The sequence below is a fragment of the Petaurus breviceps genome, unplaced genomic scaffold, assembly GCF_028583685.1.
Source record: "Petaurus breviceps papuanus isolate PSGF00001 unplaced genomic scaffold, PetGlider_PUasm1.0 685, whole genome shotgun sequence".
NCBI classification, from domain to species: Eukaryota; Metazoa; Chordata; class Mammalia; order Diprotodontia; family Petauridae; genus Petaurus; species Petaurus breviceps.
Genome location: NW_027186455.1, coordinates 1,393,301 through 1,413,342, shown reverse-complemented (window position 1 = coordinate 1,413,342; position 20,042 = coordinate 1,393,301). Strand labels below are relative to the sequence as shown.

Below are 20,042 nucleotides of genomic sequence, written 5' to 3'. Positions count from 1 at the left end.
AGCATGATATAATAGAGGCAACATAAGGCTTGGGGATCAGGAAATCTAGTCTTGGATCTCAGCTCTTCCACTTAACTCCATTTTACTCATTTTCTCCATATGTAATATGAGAATTAAAAAAATGCCTATATCCAAAGGCTGTTCTGAGGAAAGTACTATGGGAATTATAATTATTCCTCTGTACAAGTAGCAAAGGGAATTTTCTGGGTTCTAAAGTAACAGGACTACTTTGGAGAAAATAACGTACTCGTAAAACGCAGTGTTTTCATAGATCAAAATATATGTATATTTTATTTCCAAACACAAAAGCAGGCATCAGTTTACAAAAAAAAAAATAAGCAAAAAATAAACCCTCTGATTCCCCCCTCCCACCCCAAGCCCTTAATGATACAGCATGAATGAAATATGATAGAAAAGAAAAAATCTAAAATATGACTTAAAAAACACACAATTTACAGTTTAGATAAGAAAATATAGTGGTCCATGTTACCCTGTGTTGAGCAGATGGTCTTTAGCCAAGTCAATATTGTACTTTAAATAAATCATGGTAATACAAATGGAAAATTTGAAGTTGGAGGTGTGGGCTTGACTCCTGGCTCTACCACTTACTAGTATGTATATGTTAATTTTTCTCTTTGGCCCTCGCTTAAGCCTGTAAATCTTAGGACTGGACTACATGATTTTGAAGGTCACTTTCAAATTCTATCCTCAAATGATCCTATAAGCAAGCCATAACATGTTACAAATGATGACTTGTGCCCTAGAAGTGGCATCAAAGCCATCACAGGGGGTGTGTATGAACAAAAAAAGGAGGTAGGTTGGCCTTACAGCCAGATGGACGGATCATGGATGGATAATCCAAGTGCAGTATACTAGTACTCACAAAATATTAAAATATTCAGAGAAAATGATCAAGAGTAGTTTGGTACATTCCTTTATGGAGCATTCATGGGAAGAAAAATAGTTGTACAGGATGAGACATGAATGGGTTGTGATCTACAATGGTGGAGGGAGGACCCACACTGATAAGATCAAGATTCCATTCATGTGTCTCAAACTCTAACATACACTGTGTTGAGAAAGTTGTTTACTTCTAACATTTCTACCTTAACAAAAAGCTTATTTTGCTATAAATAGATTTTTAAAATCATGAAGGATATTACAAAATTGACTATGGTCCCTGTGCATACCTGAAAGATCCTTTAAATGAGAATAAGGTACAGGGCAGCTAGGTGGCACAGTGAGTAGAGCACCGGCCCTGGAGTTAGGAGGACCTGAGTTCAAATCCAACCTCAGACACTTAACACTTACTAGCTGTGTGATCTTGGGCAAGTCACTTAACCCCAATTACTCTACCTTCCCCCCTCCAAAAATTAAATGAGAATAAGGTGGTTAAAAGGTAGGAGGAGTTTGGGAAGAAGGGGTGCAGGGAATGTTGAGGTATAATGGAAGGTGACCAAAATATCCCCTTTATGAAAAGTCTCTCCATCTAGCAACCTATAGATACTTTTAAGGGCACTTTGTTTAACCTACTGTATCACTAGAAATAGATCCAATTTCATAATGGGGTGTTTCTAAAAATAGAGGGGTCCCCAAAATATAAAAAAGGGCTAAAGGATCATAGAATTTACTCATTTCCTAATATTCCATCTTGTACACTTCTGTGGGACATAAAGATGCTAAAGAGACAAAGCATACTATAAATGTGAATACACACACAAGCACATCCACAAACAGCAAAGGGTATATGCAGGGAAATTTCAATTATCTACTGAAGTACAGAGGAGTTGTGATCTCCTCTCCATCTACAGAGAAAGCACCAACACATGAATCATGGATCTCTTGAAGATACAATTGAGGTGGAGGAATTAAAAAGGAATTAAAAAAGATTAAGCAGGGGTGGCTAGGTGGCATAGTGAATAGAGCACCAGCCCTGAAGTCAGGAGGACCTGAGTTCAAATGCGGTCTCTGACACTTAACACTTGCCAGCCGTGTGACCTTGGGCAAGTCACTTAACCCCAACTTCCCTGCCCTCTCCCCTCCAAAAAGCAAAAAAATAAAAATAAAAAAAAATAAAGCAGGAAAAGAAGGAGAGGAAAGAGGAGGAACTTTTGGAGATGGTAAGTACATGTATCTTCTTTCATTTCTTCTATAAAAGTAAGAATAGAGGAAACAATATTATTCTACCTCTGAAGAGAAATATTACTCTTTTGACTTAGATTCAAGAAGTCTGAGAACCATTGCTTTACAGGCTTCCACTAGGAAAAGCCAGAATAAGTACATGGACTGCATCTAATGGAAGGTCTAGGTTCTTAAAGTCTCTACAAGCAGCAAGAACAACTCTTTCACTCTTTTCCCTCCGTCCCCACCTCCCCTCTCCCCTGAAACCAACACTATGGCTCATCCTGGGACTTTGGTCTTAAATTTCAGGTGGAAAATAATTACAACTAAACTTCCAAAGCAAGAAGCCACCAAATGCTGTCTCTTCCCTTAAAAAGCAAGACAGCCTCCCTTGCTGATTGACTCTCTATTTCTAAGCTACTGCCTGAAGAGCAAAAACAGGAACTTGGTAGAATTAAATTAAGTGCCTTTAAGGGTCCATCTAACTTGCTGAATTGCAGAGAGTATATACAGAAAATATAGAGAGAAAGAGATTTAAGTTTGTACTTTGCACTAAATCCCAGTATATTTGGACTAAGGGGCTGCCTCCCTCCCCTCTGAGTTTGAAAGATGCAGTTTTAAGGTGAGTGCTCGGCCAATGGAATTTTGGAAGCTTATGGAACAAATTAATCTCAAGGGTGATGACAATGACTGAAAAGTCAGTTGGCAAATATGTCATAGGTTAAGGGATGAGCACTGAACAACTGGGGAAGTACAGAGAAATATCTAGAAGATAGTGGCAAGGAGAAAGCCTGTTGGGTGGGTCTGATAAGATAATTGGATTTCTGCTTGCAGATGGATTTCTCTTTGCTTTCAGTTTCTCCTAGCACATGGCTGGGACTTGCAAAAAGTCAGAGAACTAAGAAGACAAGGAATGTTCCATTTTTGTCGTCATATCCCTAGCTCTAGTACAGTGAATATAGCCTAATATTTGCTTAATAAACACTGGCTGGTGGATTGTTTGCATTATCCTAGGAGGACACAAGTCTGAAAGCACACACTAAATAAACTAAGCTTTTGTTCAGGGGTTCCCAGTGACTGGCCCCTTGGTGTGTCTATCAGGTATGGGAAATGGACTGGGTGTGACACATGACTTAGCCACTGGGTTTAGTTAATATGTAGCAAAAAGAAATGAAAAAACCCATCTTTTTAAAAACTTCAATTGGTCAATACAATCCCAGTGAGTCTACATCAACCTCTTTAGACGACTCCTTGGTTAGAATAAATAATTGCTGAGATCCTTTCTAATACTAAAGCCTAAGAGGAAGAGAAGGGCTTGTACAAATTCTGACAGGTTCAAGGGTAGGGGATAGCATTCCTGTGAGGTTCATCCATTTTCTATATTTCCCAGATGTTTTTCCGAGTGTTCTTTTTAAGAAGACCTTATCCCTGAAAGAGCTACTGATCTGATCATATAGGACTTGGCAGGTAGAACAGTTAACTACAGCTATAGCTTGTGAAGAGCAGTATAATTATGTTGGTGCCATTTGTGTGTTTGAAGCTAAGGTGGTTTTGGTATTTCTAGTCCTGACTTTCAAAGGCTTTGATTGTTCTGCTGTAAAGCATTTTCTCTGAGTGGAATTTTTTTTAAGTGAACTCTGTTTCTCCCTTATAGGAGTTTATACCTTGACATTCTGAAAAGAGGGTGGATAGGGAGTATTTAACTTGTAAAATGAAACTAAGAGAGAAAACTTTAGCTGGATTCAATGAACACAATAATACTTATGCATTGGGATAGCTAAAAAGCTGCTCTGAATCAAGAAATTAAATATGACTAGTGAGTAAGTTCAAAATGAGATTGAGTCTTCTAGGTAATGCAGGAAAAGGAAGAAAAAATGACAGGCAGCTGGTACATTTTGCTGGCAACTGAGAGCCGAAATAGTATGGACACAAGCTTTCTGGGAAGTTTAGGGCAGATTGACTTTGGGTTGTATGATGAACTAAAATAGTTAACCAAGGCTTAGTATTTTGGGAATTTGGACAGTTTCTTACCTATGGGCCTCCTAAGGCTCTAGAATGATACAGCTAGAAGTGTCCTAAGGAAATGTTAAAATGTAGGTTATAGAATGTCACAAGTGTCCAGTTCCTTAGGGTACTCCTTCATTTGAGGGGAATGATCCCTGAAGGGGTTAAATAACTTGGCCAAAGGCACAAAATGAATAAGAGAGAGTGCTAGGACTGGCACCCAAGACTTCTGATTCTTAGTCCAGAGTTGGAAGGAAGGAAGGAAGGAAGGAAGGAAGGAAGGAAGGAAGGAAGGAAGGACAAAAGGAAAGAAGGAAAGAAAGAAGGGAGGAAAAGAAGGAGAAGAAAAGGAGGAAGAGGAAGAATAAGTAGCAGTAGCAGGAGCAGTAGTAGCAGCAGCAGTCTGTTGCCATAGGTTACTAGTTTCCTGCCAGGGGAAAGAATGATTTGGAGTCAGAGGACCTAGGTTCAAAATCAAGCTCTGCCACTTACTTCCTGTAGGTCCTGGTATAAATCCCTTAGCCTCTTTGGGCTAAAGTTCCTCTGTCTGTAAAGTGGGAGGCTTGGACAAGTTTGCCTTTAAATACCTTTATGAACTGAGTAAAAACCACTAAATGTTTAGAGAGAGGCCTTGACGGACCTTTTTTATTTTGTCAAAGAATAATAATCAGTGGAAAGAATATTCAATTTTGGGTTTCCAAAAAATTGGGCTTATGATTTAAAAAAACTTTTTAATCACTGACCTTGGACAATTGATTTAACTCTCTAAACCTCCATTTCCTCCTCTGTAAAATAAGAGGATAACTGTCTTCAAGTCCCCGAAGGGCTGTGACATGAAAGAAGGAATGATTTATTCTGCTTGGGTGGAATCTGAAGATTCAGTTTTCATGTAAGAAAAAAAAAAGCTACTTCTTAACAATATTTGTTTTCCTTCAGTTGTTTCAGTCACATCCAAATCTTCATGAGCCCATTTGGGGTTTTCTTGGTAAAAATACTGGAGTTGTTTGCCATTTCCTTCTCCAGTTCATTTTACAGATGAGGAAACCAAGGCAAACAGGGTTAAGTGACTTGTCCAGGATCATATAGATAGTGTCTAGGGCTAGATTTGAATGCAGGTCTTCCTGTCTTCAGGCCTGGTGCTCTATCCACTGCACCACCTAGCTGCCCCTCTTAACAATATGAGTTTTCCAAGAGTCACATGAATTCCTTCTTCAGTTAAAGAAACACACATTTATTAAGTGCCAGGCACTATTTTAAGCACTTTACAAAAAATGAGATCCTCATAAACAATCTTGGGAAGTAGCTACTATTATTATACTCATTTTACAGTTGAAAAAACTGAGGTAGACAGAGGTTAGGTGACTTGCCCAGGGTCATACAGCTAGTAAATATCTGAGGCTGAATTTGAATTTAGGTCTTCCTGACTAGTGCTCAATCCACTATGCCACCAGTTCACTTAGAGGTGTTCAAAGAACTATGAACTTGCTAGGAATGTTGCTGAGTAGATGCTTGGTCAGGTATGAGTTGGATCAGAGGACTTCTAGGGCCCCTTCCAACTTTTTGCGATATTTAAAAGATCAAAAACTTATGATCCTAAGCAGCTGAATTTGTCTATCTGGAAAGCCTACCTGCAGAGCCACAAATAAGAACAGGAACCTTGGTTGCCAGAACCGCCCTCCTCCCCATCTTCCACCACATATCCTTCTGAGAAGCAGATGCATCCCTGGCTTAGAAATCAGAAGAATACCAAGGGGTTAGCAACTACTCTTCGCTATACCACTTGCCACTGCCCAGTGCTGTGGGTTTCTGCCTTTCAGGCTATTGCAATTTTAAAACTTGCTCAAGGGTGAGTAGGAAGACTAAGTAAGCTACCATGGTTGCAGGTGAAATTGTATCATGTCAACTAGGCATGATGGTAGCCTGACTTTATCAGATGCTAGCCTAAGACCAGTTCAGACCAATCACCCCAACCCATTTCATTCTATCAACAAGTAAATCTATATTCAAACTACAATCCTAATTGATATTTATACAGTATTTTACATACACTATCTCCTTTGAGCTTTATCATAACACTGTGAAGTATAACACTATTTTTTTTTGCAAATTTTACAAATGAAGAAACTGACTTAGAGGGATTAGTTAACTTCCCTGTGGACATATAGCTAGTAAGTGCTCAAACCCAGGTATTACTGTCTCCATGTCCAGCCCTCTGCCTCTTAGACAACACATCTTTCTTTCTCTCTTTCCCTCCCTTCTTCCCCTTCTCCCCCCCCCCCCCCCCAACCAAGTGACGACATCTTTCTAGACCTTTTGTGGAGTAGTAAAGGCACTGGATTGGGATCTCAAGTTGTGCAGTAGATTAAGGAAGTTAGTTTCCACTCTATAAGACTCAGTTTCCTCATTTTTAAAATGAGCAGGTTTCATTAAATGGTCTCTAAGTCCCCTCCAAATGTAACATCCAGTGTTCCAAGGATTGGCTTCTAATGTCTGAGTTCTATGAGTTTTTCTAAAGTTTTCATAAAGGAAAAACGTCCTTGGGAGTTTCATGCCTCTTCCTTTCCCTTTCTATTACTGGATTAGACTCCATTTTCATTTGCTGCGACTTTACAACATTCTGTTTTCCATCCCTCTGCCCAATATGCCTTAGTATTTCTCTTCTCTCCTCGTTGTCCTAGAGGACTTCTTATGAATGAAGACAAATGGTTCCTACCATCCTTCCCCTTCTCTATTCCTCTTATACTTTCTGCTTTCTGTCTCTTCTCTCTGTTTATCATTTTTCTGGTCCTCCTCACTCCCTTTCATGTTTTCCTGCTCCTCTCTGTAGTGAGGAGAGATCCATCCTCTCTAGCCACTTGAGGCCCAGAGAGGCCAAAGCTAGTGAGTTAGTGGGAAAACCAGGATTAAAACCTGGTTTTATTTAGTGGCGGAATTAGGGTTAGGGTTATATAATTACAAACACACACACACACACACACACACACACACACACACATGCACCTGAACACATTTGGGATACTTGCCTGAAATTAGAGGGTCTTTTCTAGTCACCTTACAATTCCCAGAGGTATATGACCTAAAAACCTCTTTTATTCCTCCTTCCTTTAACTGCTCACACCTTTTAGCTGTTTCACTGACTTGAAGGTGGATTAAATTATCCTCCCATACTTAGCACAATGCTTTGCACACAGTAGATATTTGTTGAATCTAATTAGAGAGCAATGTCTGCCATTGGTTTAGTGTCCTAGGTTTTACAAGCACATTCATAATCTTGCTGATTTACTCCTAGCCATTTGTATGTGTCAGTCAGTATGCATGTATTAAGCACTTTACTATGTGTAAGGCACTATGCTAATTGTTAGGGATACAAAAACAAACAACAAAAAATGCCTGCTTTTGAGAAGCTCACAGTCTGGGGGGCGGGGGGGAAACAACAAGAAGGTAATGTACAAACAAGACATAGACGAGGTCTAATATTGGAGATATTGAATGAAAGGGAATAATATTAAAAGGGATCAGGAAAGACTTCTCAGAGAAGGTGGGATTTTAGTTAAACCTGGAAGGAAGCAGAGTTAAGGGAGAGAATTCCAAGCATGAAAAATTACTTATATGGAAAGTCTTATTTCCATAATCGAATGGATCTGGGCGCCACTGGGACAGACCACAGTGTGCCTGAAAAGGCCAGCAGGTGGGGTTGAGCCTCTGTAGAGGCTCAGAGAGAGGACACAGACAAGAGCATCTGTTCTCTTCCTGAGTGGTGTGCTTGTCTATGTTCTCTTCCACGTCCTCTACAGGCCAGGGACCTTCTTCTAGATCTTTGAACATTCTGGGGTACCAGAGCAGTCCTCAGGCTGTCCACCTGTTGTCATGTACTCTCACTGCATGGCTGACCCACCTCCTTTTCTGACCAGCCATTTCCTTGAGGCTGCTTCTCCCTATGGACCATTCATGAAAAGACGCTGCTTACTTGTAGCCAGGATGCTTTTTTGCCCTTTGGGTCCCCTGAAATTTGGACAGTATTTGGATTACAGTTTTCCAAGGAAACTTGTACAAAAAGGGGTGCTGACATAAGAATAAAACCTAGAATGGAATTTATCATGGACCTTATACATTCCATTTCATCAATGCAGAAGTCCTTTCACCCAGGTGGTGAAACCCAATTTTAAAAGCCCATGTGACTTAGGACAAAGCCCATTTCTAGATTTTAACAAGAAAGTACTTTCATTTTCCAAATAAAATATATGTTCTTCCATTAGTCATATAATTTTCTTGCCTTGTGATATGGAAAGTTTTCATTATCTATGAGAAGATTGTTTGTAACTACCCACAGGACCCTCCTCCCATTGGGTCAGAGCTGAGAGGATATTCTGGCAATGTACCACTAAGGGCAGTATATAAGCATGACTCTTGTGGTGTGGTAAGAAATGAACTATAAGCTCAAGAAAGCAGCTCTATGCTCCCAGGAGAGTCACTCAACAAGGAATCAAAAGACCTGGGCCTGTAACCTTAGACAAATCCTTCCCTTTATGTTTCAGTTTCTTTATCTTATCTCATGTGGAAACTAGACAAAATTTCCTCTTAGGTCCTTTTCAAATCAAACACTTTATGATTCAAAGGGACCTCCTAGTTCCAGTATTATTCTGATGCCAAAACCTAATATAAAAAATTTAGGGTCAGGAGCACCTATTTTTGTTGTGGATCAAAGGACCATGGGCTCAGAGGTGGAGAGGATGCTCAAAACCATCCACTTCAACTCTCTTCTGTTGAATGCACTGTGCTACTGTGACTAATAGGGCACGACTGCACAGACTGATCGAGCTTTCTAAAAAGAGTAGGCACTTAGTACACTTTGGTGGTGACTTTTTTTTAAAGAGAAATTTCCTACTAACTAAGGGCAAATATTGACCCAGATTTAAAGCACAAAATGCCCAAGAATTATAGGCAGTGGAGAGGGAAGAGGCCAGTAATGGCAGTAAGACAGAACTTGCTCTAAAATCTGTTAAGATCCTGAAAATCAGGTGTGTGTGTGTGTGTGTGTGTGTGTGTGTGTGTGTGTGTGTGTGTGTGTGTGTGTGTGTAAGTGAAACTGGGAGGTCAGAAATACCAAGCAATGGAGGCTCCAAAGTGGGGTTGTTCCATTTCTGGGGTATATTATTTCCATATTATGCTTAGGACACAGGTTTCGAACATCCCTCTTACTCATCCCTTTCACTTGGATTGTAAACAATACAAAATTAGCTATAAGGTACATACAGTAATGTCTTCTTTATCTGATCCCTTCCAGTACCAACTTTTATGAGCTATGTCTCACAGTGATTGGGGAAGGCACAATTCCATGTAAGTGAATTTTCTGGATAACTGGTTTCTTGTTCTAAGCATCCCTACTATGACTATTTTAACCATTTTTAGATGAAAACCCACAGTACTAAAATGCATTATACCTCCCTGACTCCTTCAACAGAGATTAAAAAATTTAGAACTATAATTTTAAAATTAGAACTATAATTCCATGATATAGGGAACTTCCAATAAGGAAACTTCTTTCCAATGAAGAATCACACCTGCTTTGCAACTTCAGAGTCTTCAAAAGCCATCTGGGACACTAAAAAATTAAGTAATTTTCCCAGGCTTACCAGGAGGCAGGGTTTGAATTCAAGTCTTCTCAACTTGGTCAGCTTTCTACTCATTTCCCTGAGTTGCCTCTTTGACACAGGCATGAGAGGATTTACATAAATTACTTTAAAAAAATTAGTCTGGTCTTTCTGGGCCCTGTAGAGATACTCCCAAGGGCTCCTGAAATATTCAGGGCTTTTTGTGCCTCCCTGGAAGGGTCACAGGCTCTGAGCTTTCTGAAAGTACATCTAAGCCTTTCTCACCTTGGAAAGAACACTGAATTTAGTGCCAGAATACTTGAGTTTGAGTGAAGATTTGTAACCTGTTTGTCCTTGCACAAATCACTTAATTTCTGTGTCCCAGTTACTACATCAGTAAAATGAGGGGTTGGAAGGAGTTTACTTTACGGTCCCTTCCAGCTCTAGATACATGATGCCATGATACTTGAACTACCTGCATCATGGAAGAAAGCACTTTGTAAAACATAAAATGCCATTTAAGAGGAAGATAGTAACTTTTTGCTTCTAATTTGTCTTGGGTTGGGAATCCAGATAATAATAATGTTAACAGTAATGTGAACTCACATTTTAGAGTGTTTCAATTAAATAAGATATAATTAAGAGTATAAAAATTAAGAGTAAGTAAACTTTGAATGAGGGTCAGAGAGGCTATAAAAAATAAAATGTATGAACTTTAGTGCATGTATCTATTTTAGCTGTTCAGAGACTTTTCTTTTTGGTTTCCTGCCAAGTTCTAAGCTGAGTCCAGACAACAGAGAACTGATTTCCAGATAAATGAGATGTTACTCTATTTGTTCTTCATGGCTACAAAAAATACTGCAGAATGATATCTGAGAAGCAGGTTAGGATTTTTTCCCATTAACATACAGTTATTATACATTTAAACAAACATGTAGAATATCTATTGCATGTATATATCCTGCATCTCATTCCCTGTCAATGCATACAAACATATGTTATAAATATAGTCATATAATATTGTATAAAAAATTAACTTAGCTCTAGTCACACTGATACTGGGCTAATACAGATTAAGGTTTTGCCAATTGGCTCTGACCACATTTCCAGTTAGTGCTATGTCCTTGGGAAAGATCCTGGGAGCTGGAGGGCAGACCAGAGCGATTTTTGGTGCTTGCTAAGTTGGGGGGGGCCCCTCGTGCCTCAGCATCAGCTTGAAGGAGCGGGCGAAGTTGTTGGAATAGGCACAGCTCCACCTCTCTTGTCCCAGGGGCAGCAGCAACAGGAGCAAAAGCAGGGACAGCAGTAAGAGCTGGAGGGGTAGGGCTACACAGCACACCCGATGGAGGAAGGGGCACAGTCCTCCTGGACGACTCTGCAAAACAGAAGCAGGGGAAAGTGGCTTAGTGACTGGGGAGGGTGGTGGAGACCTGCTTAAAAAATGGAAAGAACAGTCATGGAAGCTAGACCCAGTAGCAGTTCCTGACCATGCTCCCCCACCAGAAAACTGACAGGGCCTCTTTATTGCCTCCCAAATGAATTCCTGATCTTGTCATTCGAGGCTGTCTCTAATCTACCTTTTCAACTTTCTCTCACTGCTATCCTTCAGGGACTCTACGTTTTGACTACATTGGACTGCTCTTTACCTGCCTCTACCTAACTCATCTCCAGTTCTCGTTACATTCTTCCTTCATAATCATTTTGTGTACGAGTGTCTTTGAACCTCAGAAGGCCGTAAACTCTTTAAGAGTCTTGAATTTATTTTATTTTACCTTTGTATTCTCACTATTAGGAAGAAAGCCTTGCACATAGCATGCATTCATTCATTAAACTGACATTTACTAAATGCACACCATGTACTAGACACTGTGCTAGGGACACAAACACAAAAATGAAACTCTACTGGTTAAATTGAATTGAATTGCCATGCAGGGGCTATTAACCTTACTTCTATGTTACCCTTACTATGAGACCTTGAGCAAATCACTTAAATGACTTCCTGCCTCAGTTTTCCTTTCTTTTGTGATATTTTTTGTTTTTACCTTGCCATTATTTCTGGACATACCATTCCTACAAGGCCCCAAGTGAGCTTTCCCTGATAATTAGGACAAAACAATTGAGCAAAATCAAATAACAAGCAGTTGTATCTGATGGGTGAAAGGGGACACCTTTTACCCTGTCTATAGCTTGGAGCTATAGGCACATGACCACCATTGTCTCTGAGTTCATTCTTTCCTGCTCTCAGGTAAATGTGAGTTTGGACGATCCAGAGGTCCCACTAAAGGGCCTAATGGTAGTTAGGGCTGAACAGTATCAAGTAATTATAGCATCCACCAGAGTGGTAGTGGCTGGTGGCAGTAGACAGATCTGCAAAGGGAGTGGAGAAATACACCAAGGACAAATAGACATGGGACAGCAGTCACCTGGGTGAACTTCTGGCCCTCTTGTGGCAGACAGGAGTGCCATCTAGGAGCTCTAGAAAGGTCCAACCCTTTGAGCCCATAGGAGAGCTAAGGGGAACTTCATGAGAAAAGAACTTCTGGTTTAATAGTTCTACATGTGTGCTTCATTATAATCATAATCCAAGTATAAGCCTATTCTTCCCATAGAGACTGTATATTTGTAAGTGAATGCGTCTCTCAGGTTTGGGGGGAAATGTTTTATACCAACTGTTCTTTCCATACCACATGCATAAGTAAATGCCTTTTCTAAAGGTTAATTGTGGCTACTGGCAGACTGTCAACAGAGAATGTGTCAGTATGGGATCAGGAGCAATAGTCCTACAAGTATAGCTCTGCACAATGAGACCAGTAAGACAGACAACTAGACATTTTCTCTGATCTTTCTAAACTCTCCAAAATAAGAACTGTGTAAAAGAGATAAAGGAATTTTATCTTTATCTAAGACAGCGCTTTTTATATTGTGGGCCATGACCCCATATGGTGCTATGAAAAAATTTGGCAACAGTAAAAGGTTTCTGAACATATAATGAGCAAAAATTAATTCGAAATCAAATTCATAATGAATTTGGGGTGTTTCTGGAAGCTCTTTCCCACGTTTCATTGTGCAACTTCACTGTAGCCTTGGTTCTGAATGCAATGCATTCACACCTTGCACTGTACATGTCCTCATGCCATGCAACACCAACAAACACTGCTGAAATATGAAAAGGGGTGAGTGGAAAAAATTTGGACATGAAAAGAAGGAACATGCCAGCATGTGTGTGGCTCCACCAGACCTCAAGGAAAGGGAACCGGCATCCACTTGAGCCTAGTTCTGTTTCCCCGTAAGTCAATTTGGGCAGACACTAAGGCTTGTAAAAAGTGAATTTTCAAGCAAAAAAAGAGGTTAAGATGACTTTGGGGTATAGCACTTCTGGAAATTGCAATCAAAGGGAAAAGACTCAGAAAGTAAGCAATGGAGGACTATAGAGGGGAAAGACTGAAATTACCATATTTCACTGCATAATTGTTGCCACCACATAATCATCACACTGTTTTTTCATTCCAAAAAAATTTTTATAACCTTTCATTATGTAATCATCGCAGGGTATAATTGTATTCGTCATGCCACTTAAAGATAGAGACAGCAGTAATGTACACAGTGGCATATGGATACACGTTTCTTGTGCATTTCGAATCACGAGCCTAGAATTCTCAGCACATGCATATTGTTAGTTTTCAATTTTAATGTATATTCACAAGTATTCCATGCATCCTAATTTTGCACCAAAGAAAGTTTAGTAGTAAATTACTTTAAAGCAATATCAACAAATTTTTAAAAAGTTTCATGTAATGGTCACACCCCACTTTTTGCACAAATTTGGCATAAAGTCTGTTGTGATTATGCAGTAAAATATGTCTCAGGTAGGCGGCCAGGTAGCACAGCGAGTAAGAGAACCGGCTCCAGTGTTGGGATGACCTGGAGATCGAATCCCGGGCTCAGACACTCAGCACCCACCCAGAAACACCTGGCCATGTAACCTTGAGCAAGTTACTTAACCCTGATTTCTTTAAAAAAAAAAAATATGTCTCAGGTGGACTAATATCACAGGTGGAAGAAAACTTAATTAAAGTGCTTGAGTACAAGGAGTTAACCAACAAAGAAGATGTTAGTAACAGAAGGGAATATGGCTTCCAGATCTCCTAAATTAGTCCATACACCTTTAAAAAAAATAGTCCATGACAAAGGAAAATGAATATACACTGCAGGAGGCAGAGGATTATGTAGATTCTCAGGAGAGGAAGAAAATCACAGCAAGATGTTCCCAAGTAATTTGAGAGAAAACTAAGACTTGTGAAAGCAGAATGTACGTCCTGCACAGTAGAGATAATTGTAGAACAGAAAAATTGTAGAATAGAAAAACTTAAATTCATGGTAACAAAGAAATCAAAGAAACAACACAGAGAAGAACAGATTGTGAATATAAATGCATAGACCCTGAGGACAATCTGTAGAAGAAAAGCAAAAAGCAATAACACTAAAAAAAATTACACATATATATACATATACAAACATATATGCATGTATCTCTGTGTGTATATCTGGCAAAACATTTTGATCTTGACGTCAGGATGCATACAGAGAATTTAAAGATTACAGGTGTCCCAGATGAACACAAGCCAAAAAAAACTAAAGATAATTCAAGAAATGATACAAGAAAACATCCCAGAACTTCTAAACTCAGGAAATAAAGTACTAATTGAAAGAAAACAGATTGCCTCCAGTTAAAAAAAAAAAATCCTATGCTGCAAATTCCAAGTCATAGTGCTTAAATTTAAAGATACTAACTACAATCCACAAATTTTGCAAGTCATCAGGAAAAAGATCTTCAAATATAAAGGAAAAGAAATTTGAATAACAAAAGGTCTAAAATAAAATGAAGGAGAGAGTGGGATAATATATTCTAAAAAGCAAAGAAACTGAAGATGCAATCCAAGGTGACATATCCTGCAAACCTAAGCCTAATAATAAAAACCAAATGATGGACATTCAACAACAACAACAAAAAATGCACATTAAGAGCAATGCTACAAAGAAAACCAGAAGTGAGCAGATTATTATTATTATTTGCAAATTCAGCAGACAGAAACACAATACAGACAAACAAATACAGAAATCAAGAAAGGCAGAGGTGAGGAAATTGCCCCCTAACGGAAAAACAACACAGCTATTCCTCAGGGTTACTTCTAGAACCCTGAGAATACAAGTTGACTCTGTCCATTTTTCCATCTTCTCTAGCCCCTATTTGATTATGAATTTATCTTCTATTCATGGTTGAGAAAGGTACCTCCTCACATGTATATCTATTTTGCTTATGATATGACTCTCAAAGAATATAATACATGTATCCATTTGGAGCTTATTGTGGTAGAGAATGTGAAATGTTGGTATAAACCTAATAGGCCCTGGACTACTTTCCAGTTTATACAGAAAGTTTTGTCAAATAGTAAGCCCTTACCCCAAGAGCTGTGATCACTGGATTTTTTATAACACTACACTACTGTGTGTGCTCCCAATATGTCCTACTGATCATCTTTCCTAATTTTAAACCAATACCAAAATAATTTTCATGATTACTACTTGGTAGTATAGTTTTAGATCTGGTACTGCGAGTTCCCCACCCTATCCTCTTTCCTTCCCATTTTCCCCCATTATTGCCCTTAAGATTCTTGATTTTTTTTTCCTTCCAATATGAATTGTGTCATTTTTTTCCAGTTGTAAAAGCAACCCTTTGGCAGTTTGACTGGTATGGCACCTAATAAGTAAAGCAGGGAGTACTGTCTTAGTTATTATATTGGCACCACCCAAATATAAGCAATTATTATTTCTCCAATTATTTATGTTTGACTTTATTTCTGTAAAGGGTGTTTTTAGTTCTAGTCATGTAATTACTGAAGCCATTTGTCTTGTTTGGTAGATTCCCAAATGTTTATACATTGGGAGTAGAATTTCTCTTTCTATCTCTTCTTACAGGGATTTGTTGGCAATATATGAAAAGGCTAATAATTATATCTTGCTATTTTAGTCAAGCTATTAATTTTTCAATACACTTTTAGGTGAATATCTAGGGTTCCCTAAATAGGCCATATCAACTGCAAAAAGCAATAATTTTGTTTCCTTTTCTCCATTTTTCTTCTCCTGATTGCCTTTTCTTGTCTAATTAATATAGTGAACATTTCTAGAGCTACATAAAATAATAGTTTTGGTAATGGCCACCTTTACTTTAACCCAATCTTTTAAAAATGCCTATAGTATTTCTTCATTAGAGATAATGCTACTTCTTGGTTTTAAATAAATACCTGTTAACATATTAAGGAAGGGTCAATTTATTGCAATGCCTTTCAACTTTTTTAAAAAATAGAAATAACCTTTTGTCAAAAGCTTTTTCTACATCTCGTGGCTTCAATTTTTTGTGACGAATATGGTTTATTATGTTTATAGTTTTCTTAATAATGAACCAGCCCTGAATTCCTGGTATAAATCAAACCTGGTCAGAGTACACAATAGTTTCAATGTGTTGCTATAACCTCTTTGCTAATATTTTATTTGACTTTTGTATCAATATTCTTTTGGAATATTGGTGTTAATTTCTCTTTCTTTCAGACTTCTCTCTCCTTCTTTACAAAAGATGTCTTGTTAGGTAAGAGAACTGAGAGTGAAAGCAACAAAAACCAAAAGATTATTAACACTATGAGATGTGTTATTTTGCTGGTATAGAGAACTCTCAGCTGAGGAAAATGCTCTGTTCTACCATAAGAAGACACCTTTTCTGCAACTGCAGAGAAGTGCTTGCCTGGAGAATTTAAGTGACTTGCCCAGGGTCACATAGCCAGTAGGTATCAAAGCAGGGAAGCCAGGTCTGTTTGCCTCAAGTTTCCTATCCACAATGCCGTACTATCTCTATCACATCAAGTGCACGAACATTTATATTAAGTGTCTACTATGTGCTAAACACTAGAGATACAAAGAAAGGCCAAAAAAAGATAATAATGCCACAGCTAGATGACCATCTGTTTATAATACATGGAGGATTATCTCCTATGGTGCATTGACTAGGGGGCTGGACTACATATTCTGCCTATACACACCACACTTTTAAGTTTAATCCACATTAACATTTTCCCCATCACTTTCTAAATTCTAGACAATCAACAAAACAAATCCAGTTCTGATTTGTAGCATTTGCCAATTTCTAAGGTAGAAATGCTCATATAACATTTAACAATTGGCTCTGGCAAGTCAGTATGAACTGGCTCCAGCACGCCTCTAGTAAGAGACCATCTGGTCCCACATTCATTTTACAAAGGAAGAAACAGACACAGAGAAGTGACCACCAAGGCTGTATAATGAGTTTGTGGCAGAGAAGTTCTTCCAACTAAGATCTCTAGACTCCAGGATTCGTTCTACCATGCCATGCTGCCATATTGAAATGAGGCAGAGGGAAATTAAAGTGCATTCAGAAGAGGACATCTAAGAAGGAAAAGGATCTGTAAACCATATCTCATAGACATTGCGTGAAAGAACGGGGGAGGTTTTGCCTGTGGAAGAGAAGGCATCAGGAGAACATAATAAGGGTCTTCAATTATCTGAAGGCCTGCCATATGGAAGAAGGTTAGATAGTCTCTGTTCAGCTCCAGAGGGAAGAAGCAGGCACATGACAGCAGATGGGGGAATGGGATTTATGAGGTCAGGTTTTGGTGCTTTATAACAGTCAGAGATATCCAACAAGGGAACATGCTGCTTTGGTAGGTAGTGATTTCCCTGTCACCAGAGATATTAACACAACAGCTTGATGATCATCTGTCAAGGTTTTTACATGAGGGATTCCCTTCTATGGTGGGTTGAGTAGAAGGCTGGATTACAGGATCTGGACTACATTATCTCAAGACCTTGCCAGTTTTAGGATGTTATGATTGTACAAGTCTCTGAGTTTTTGCTGAGGAAAAATGGTTTAGCACTCAGTGGAGGAGCCCCTGGGATTGATTGGGTGAGTAATGCATGGTTCTTATACACCTAATGACCACTAGGCTGTCAGCTGACCTTATTTTGATCACAAATTCAAGAAGAGGAAAAAGTCTATTTTAGCAGCGATATTATTATTGTCACATAAGAAAATATTTCCTGAAAGAACATCATAAATGGTTTCTCAGCAGCTGCCTGGATACTGCTTGTGTCTCTGACAAACATCTGTAGTGCACCCACTGCTTGGTTTATTTCAGTCCTGCCATTCTCTTAGACTGTCAGAATCTCTCCATTTGTTCTTTCTGATCAGAGAGAGTCCCGGTTTTGCCTGATTCCAATACTCTTGCTTTCTCCTGATGGGAGGAAGGGGGGCAGACATGTTGCAACTTAAAACCTACAGTTAATGGTCTCCAAAAGGAAAGAAAAATTAGTAGATACATCATGTTTCTGTTTATATTTCCATTCCCAAAGCGAATGATCTGTTTAAGTGAAGAGTTCTGCCTTGACAACAGCTCTCTAGTGAAAATGTATTTGCAGTTCACAAGTTGTGTGAAGTGATAGACTCACTCATCACGGAGTGGCCAAAGCCACTTGAATTATTCACAGCTGAGTTTTTCCTTCAGAGTAAGAAAGGAAACTAGACATTACATTTATATTGGACTATGGCTCTTATTTAAAAAAAAAAAATGCACAGAAAGTGTGAGCTGTATAACTCACGTCCATTTTCTCCCACAAATCACCCATGAGGCTGTTGGAGGTGGGGGAGGGGAGGGAAGAAGAATTCCACTTAATGTGCCAGGACCTTCACATAGATCTCTTGACACTGTGTAGATACTAATAGGGCACAAGAGATGTTCTAAAGTTATCTCCCAGGTCTTGTGACCTAACCAATCTGCTGCCTTTCCCAGTCACATATCTTTCTGATGATATTCTTTATACCATTTCTCATGCATGATTCTTTGTTGGGACTTTAACAGTCTAATTGCAAACTTCCCTCAGCGAATCTCCAGTCGCTGTACTCACTTGTTAGCATAATTCAACCCCATTATATTCTCCCCATCCTATGAGTCTGAACCTTTAGCTGTTTACGTATAAACACTGTTTACCATCCCCAAGTGCTTACTTCTTTATGCCCATTCACCCCAATCCTATCCCTCCAATTTCCCACTCCAGATATGCCTGCTTCTTTTCCTGTGCCATCTGGAATATTTGCTACATAATAAGTAAACTTTGCATCCAAAATGCTTCCTTCCTTCTTCCATTTCCTGGCAGTCACTGAAATCTGGCTCCCTTTTTTTTTTTTTGGCCTTTTTGAGGGCAATTGGGGTTAAGTAACTTGCCCAAGGTTACATGGCTAGTTTTTTTTGTGTGGGTGTTAAGTGTTTAAGGCCAGAACCGAACTGGGGTCCTCCTGACTCTGGGGCCGGCGCTTTACTGGTCACCTAGCCACCCCAATCTGGCTCCTTTCTGATGACACTACTTCCCTTTCTAGTACTGATTATGCATTTTCTTATATCTCTACCTCTACTTTCAGTGGCCAATGTGAAGATTTGCTCCTTCTGGACTGTCACTTCTAGACTCCCTTCTACTACCATCATTCAGGATTCACTCTCCTTGGAAGTTCACTCTATCTAAATTTCTCAACCAGTCTAGATCCTGTAGGTTGTTGTCTGTTGACCCCCATCCCCCAGGACATTCTCTTTCCTTCCTCCCCTCTCTAGATTTTCATGACGCTGCTCCTTTCTAGTTCTCCTATCTCTCTGATTTCTTTTCATTCTACTTTGATGATTCTTTGTTACTGTTGGATGTACTAAGCAAGGATTTTCCCCAAAGCTGTGCCCAGGGGTCTCTTCTCATCCTTGCATATTATCTCCCTTAGTCATCTTATTAGCTTCCATGTTATCATGTAGAGGTAGGTAGATAATTTCAAATCTCTATATCTAGCATAATCTATCTCCTTAGTTCCAGTCTGGAATCACCAACTGTCCTTTGAATTTCTGAAACTAGATAGGCTGCAAGCATCTCAAACTCAACATGTCTGAAACAGAACTAATTATTTTTTCCCCAAAATCTCTTCAGAACTTTCCTATTACTGTTCAGGGCACTACCATCCTCCCAGTCAACCAAGTTCACAATCTATGTGTCAGCCTTTTATCTTCACTTTCATCTACCCATATATTTAATACATTTTCAAATCTTATTTTTACTTTCAAAACATTATATATATACACACATATATATGTATGTATGCATATATTATATATGTTTAATGTGTGTCTGTATATTTGTATATATGTGAATATATATGTGTGTATATCTATCTATCTATCTATCTATCTATCTATCTATCTATCTATCTAT

General features: G+C 38.9%; 1 protein-coding gene across 4 annotated transcripts in view; it reads right to left on the bottom strand.

Annotated features, from left to right (window-relative positions):
* Nucleotides 1-262: 262 nt before the first annotated feature.
* The window catches only part of SYNE3 (spectrin repeat containing nuclear envelope family member 3), a 237,184-nt gene continuing 217,404 nt past the window's right edge, over nucleotides 263-20,042 (bottom strand). For all 4 annotated transcript variants that reach the window (XM_069104246.1, XM_069104245.1, XM_069104244.1 and 1 more), the window contains one exon: nucleotides 263-11,091. In XM_069104246.1, coding sequence (XP_068960347.1) covers nucleotides 10,894-11,091 — 198 coding nt within the window. In that variant the 3' untranslated portion in view covers nucleotides 263-10,893. The remainder of the gene's footprint in view (nucleotides 11,092-20,042) is intronic.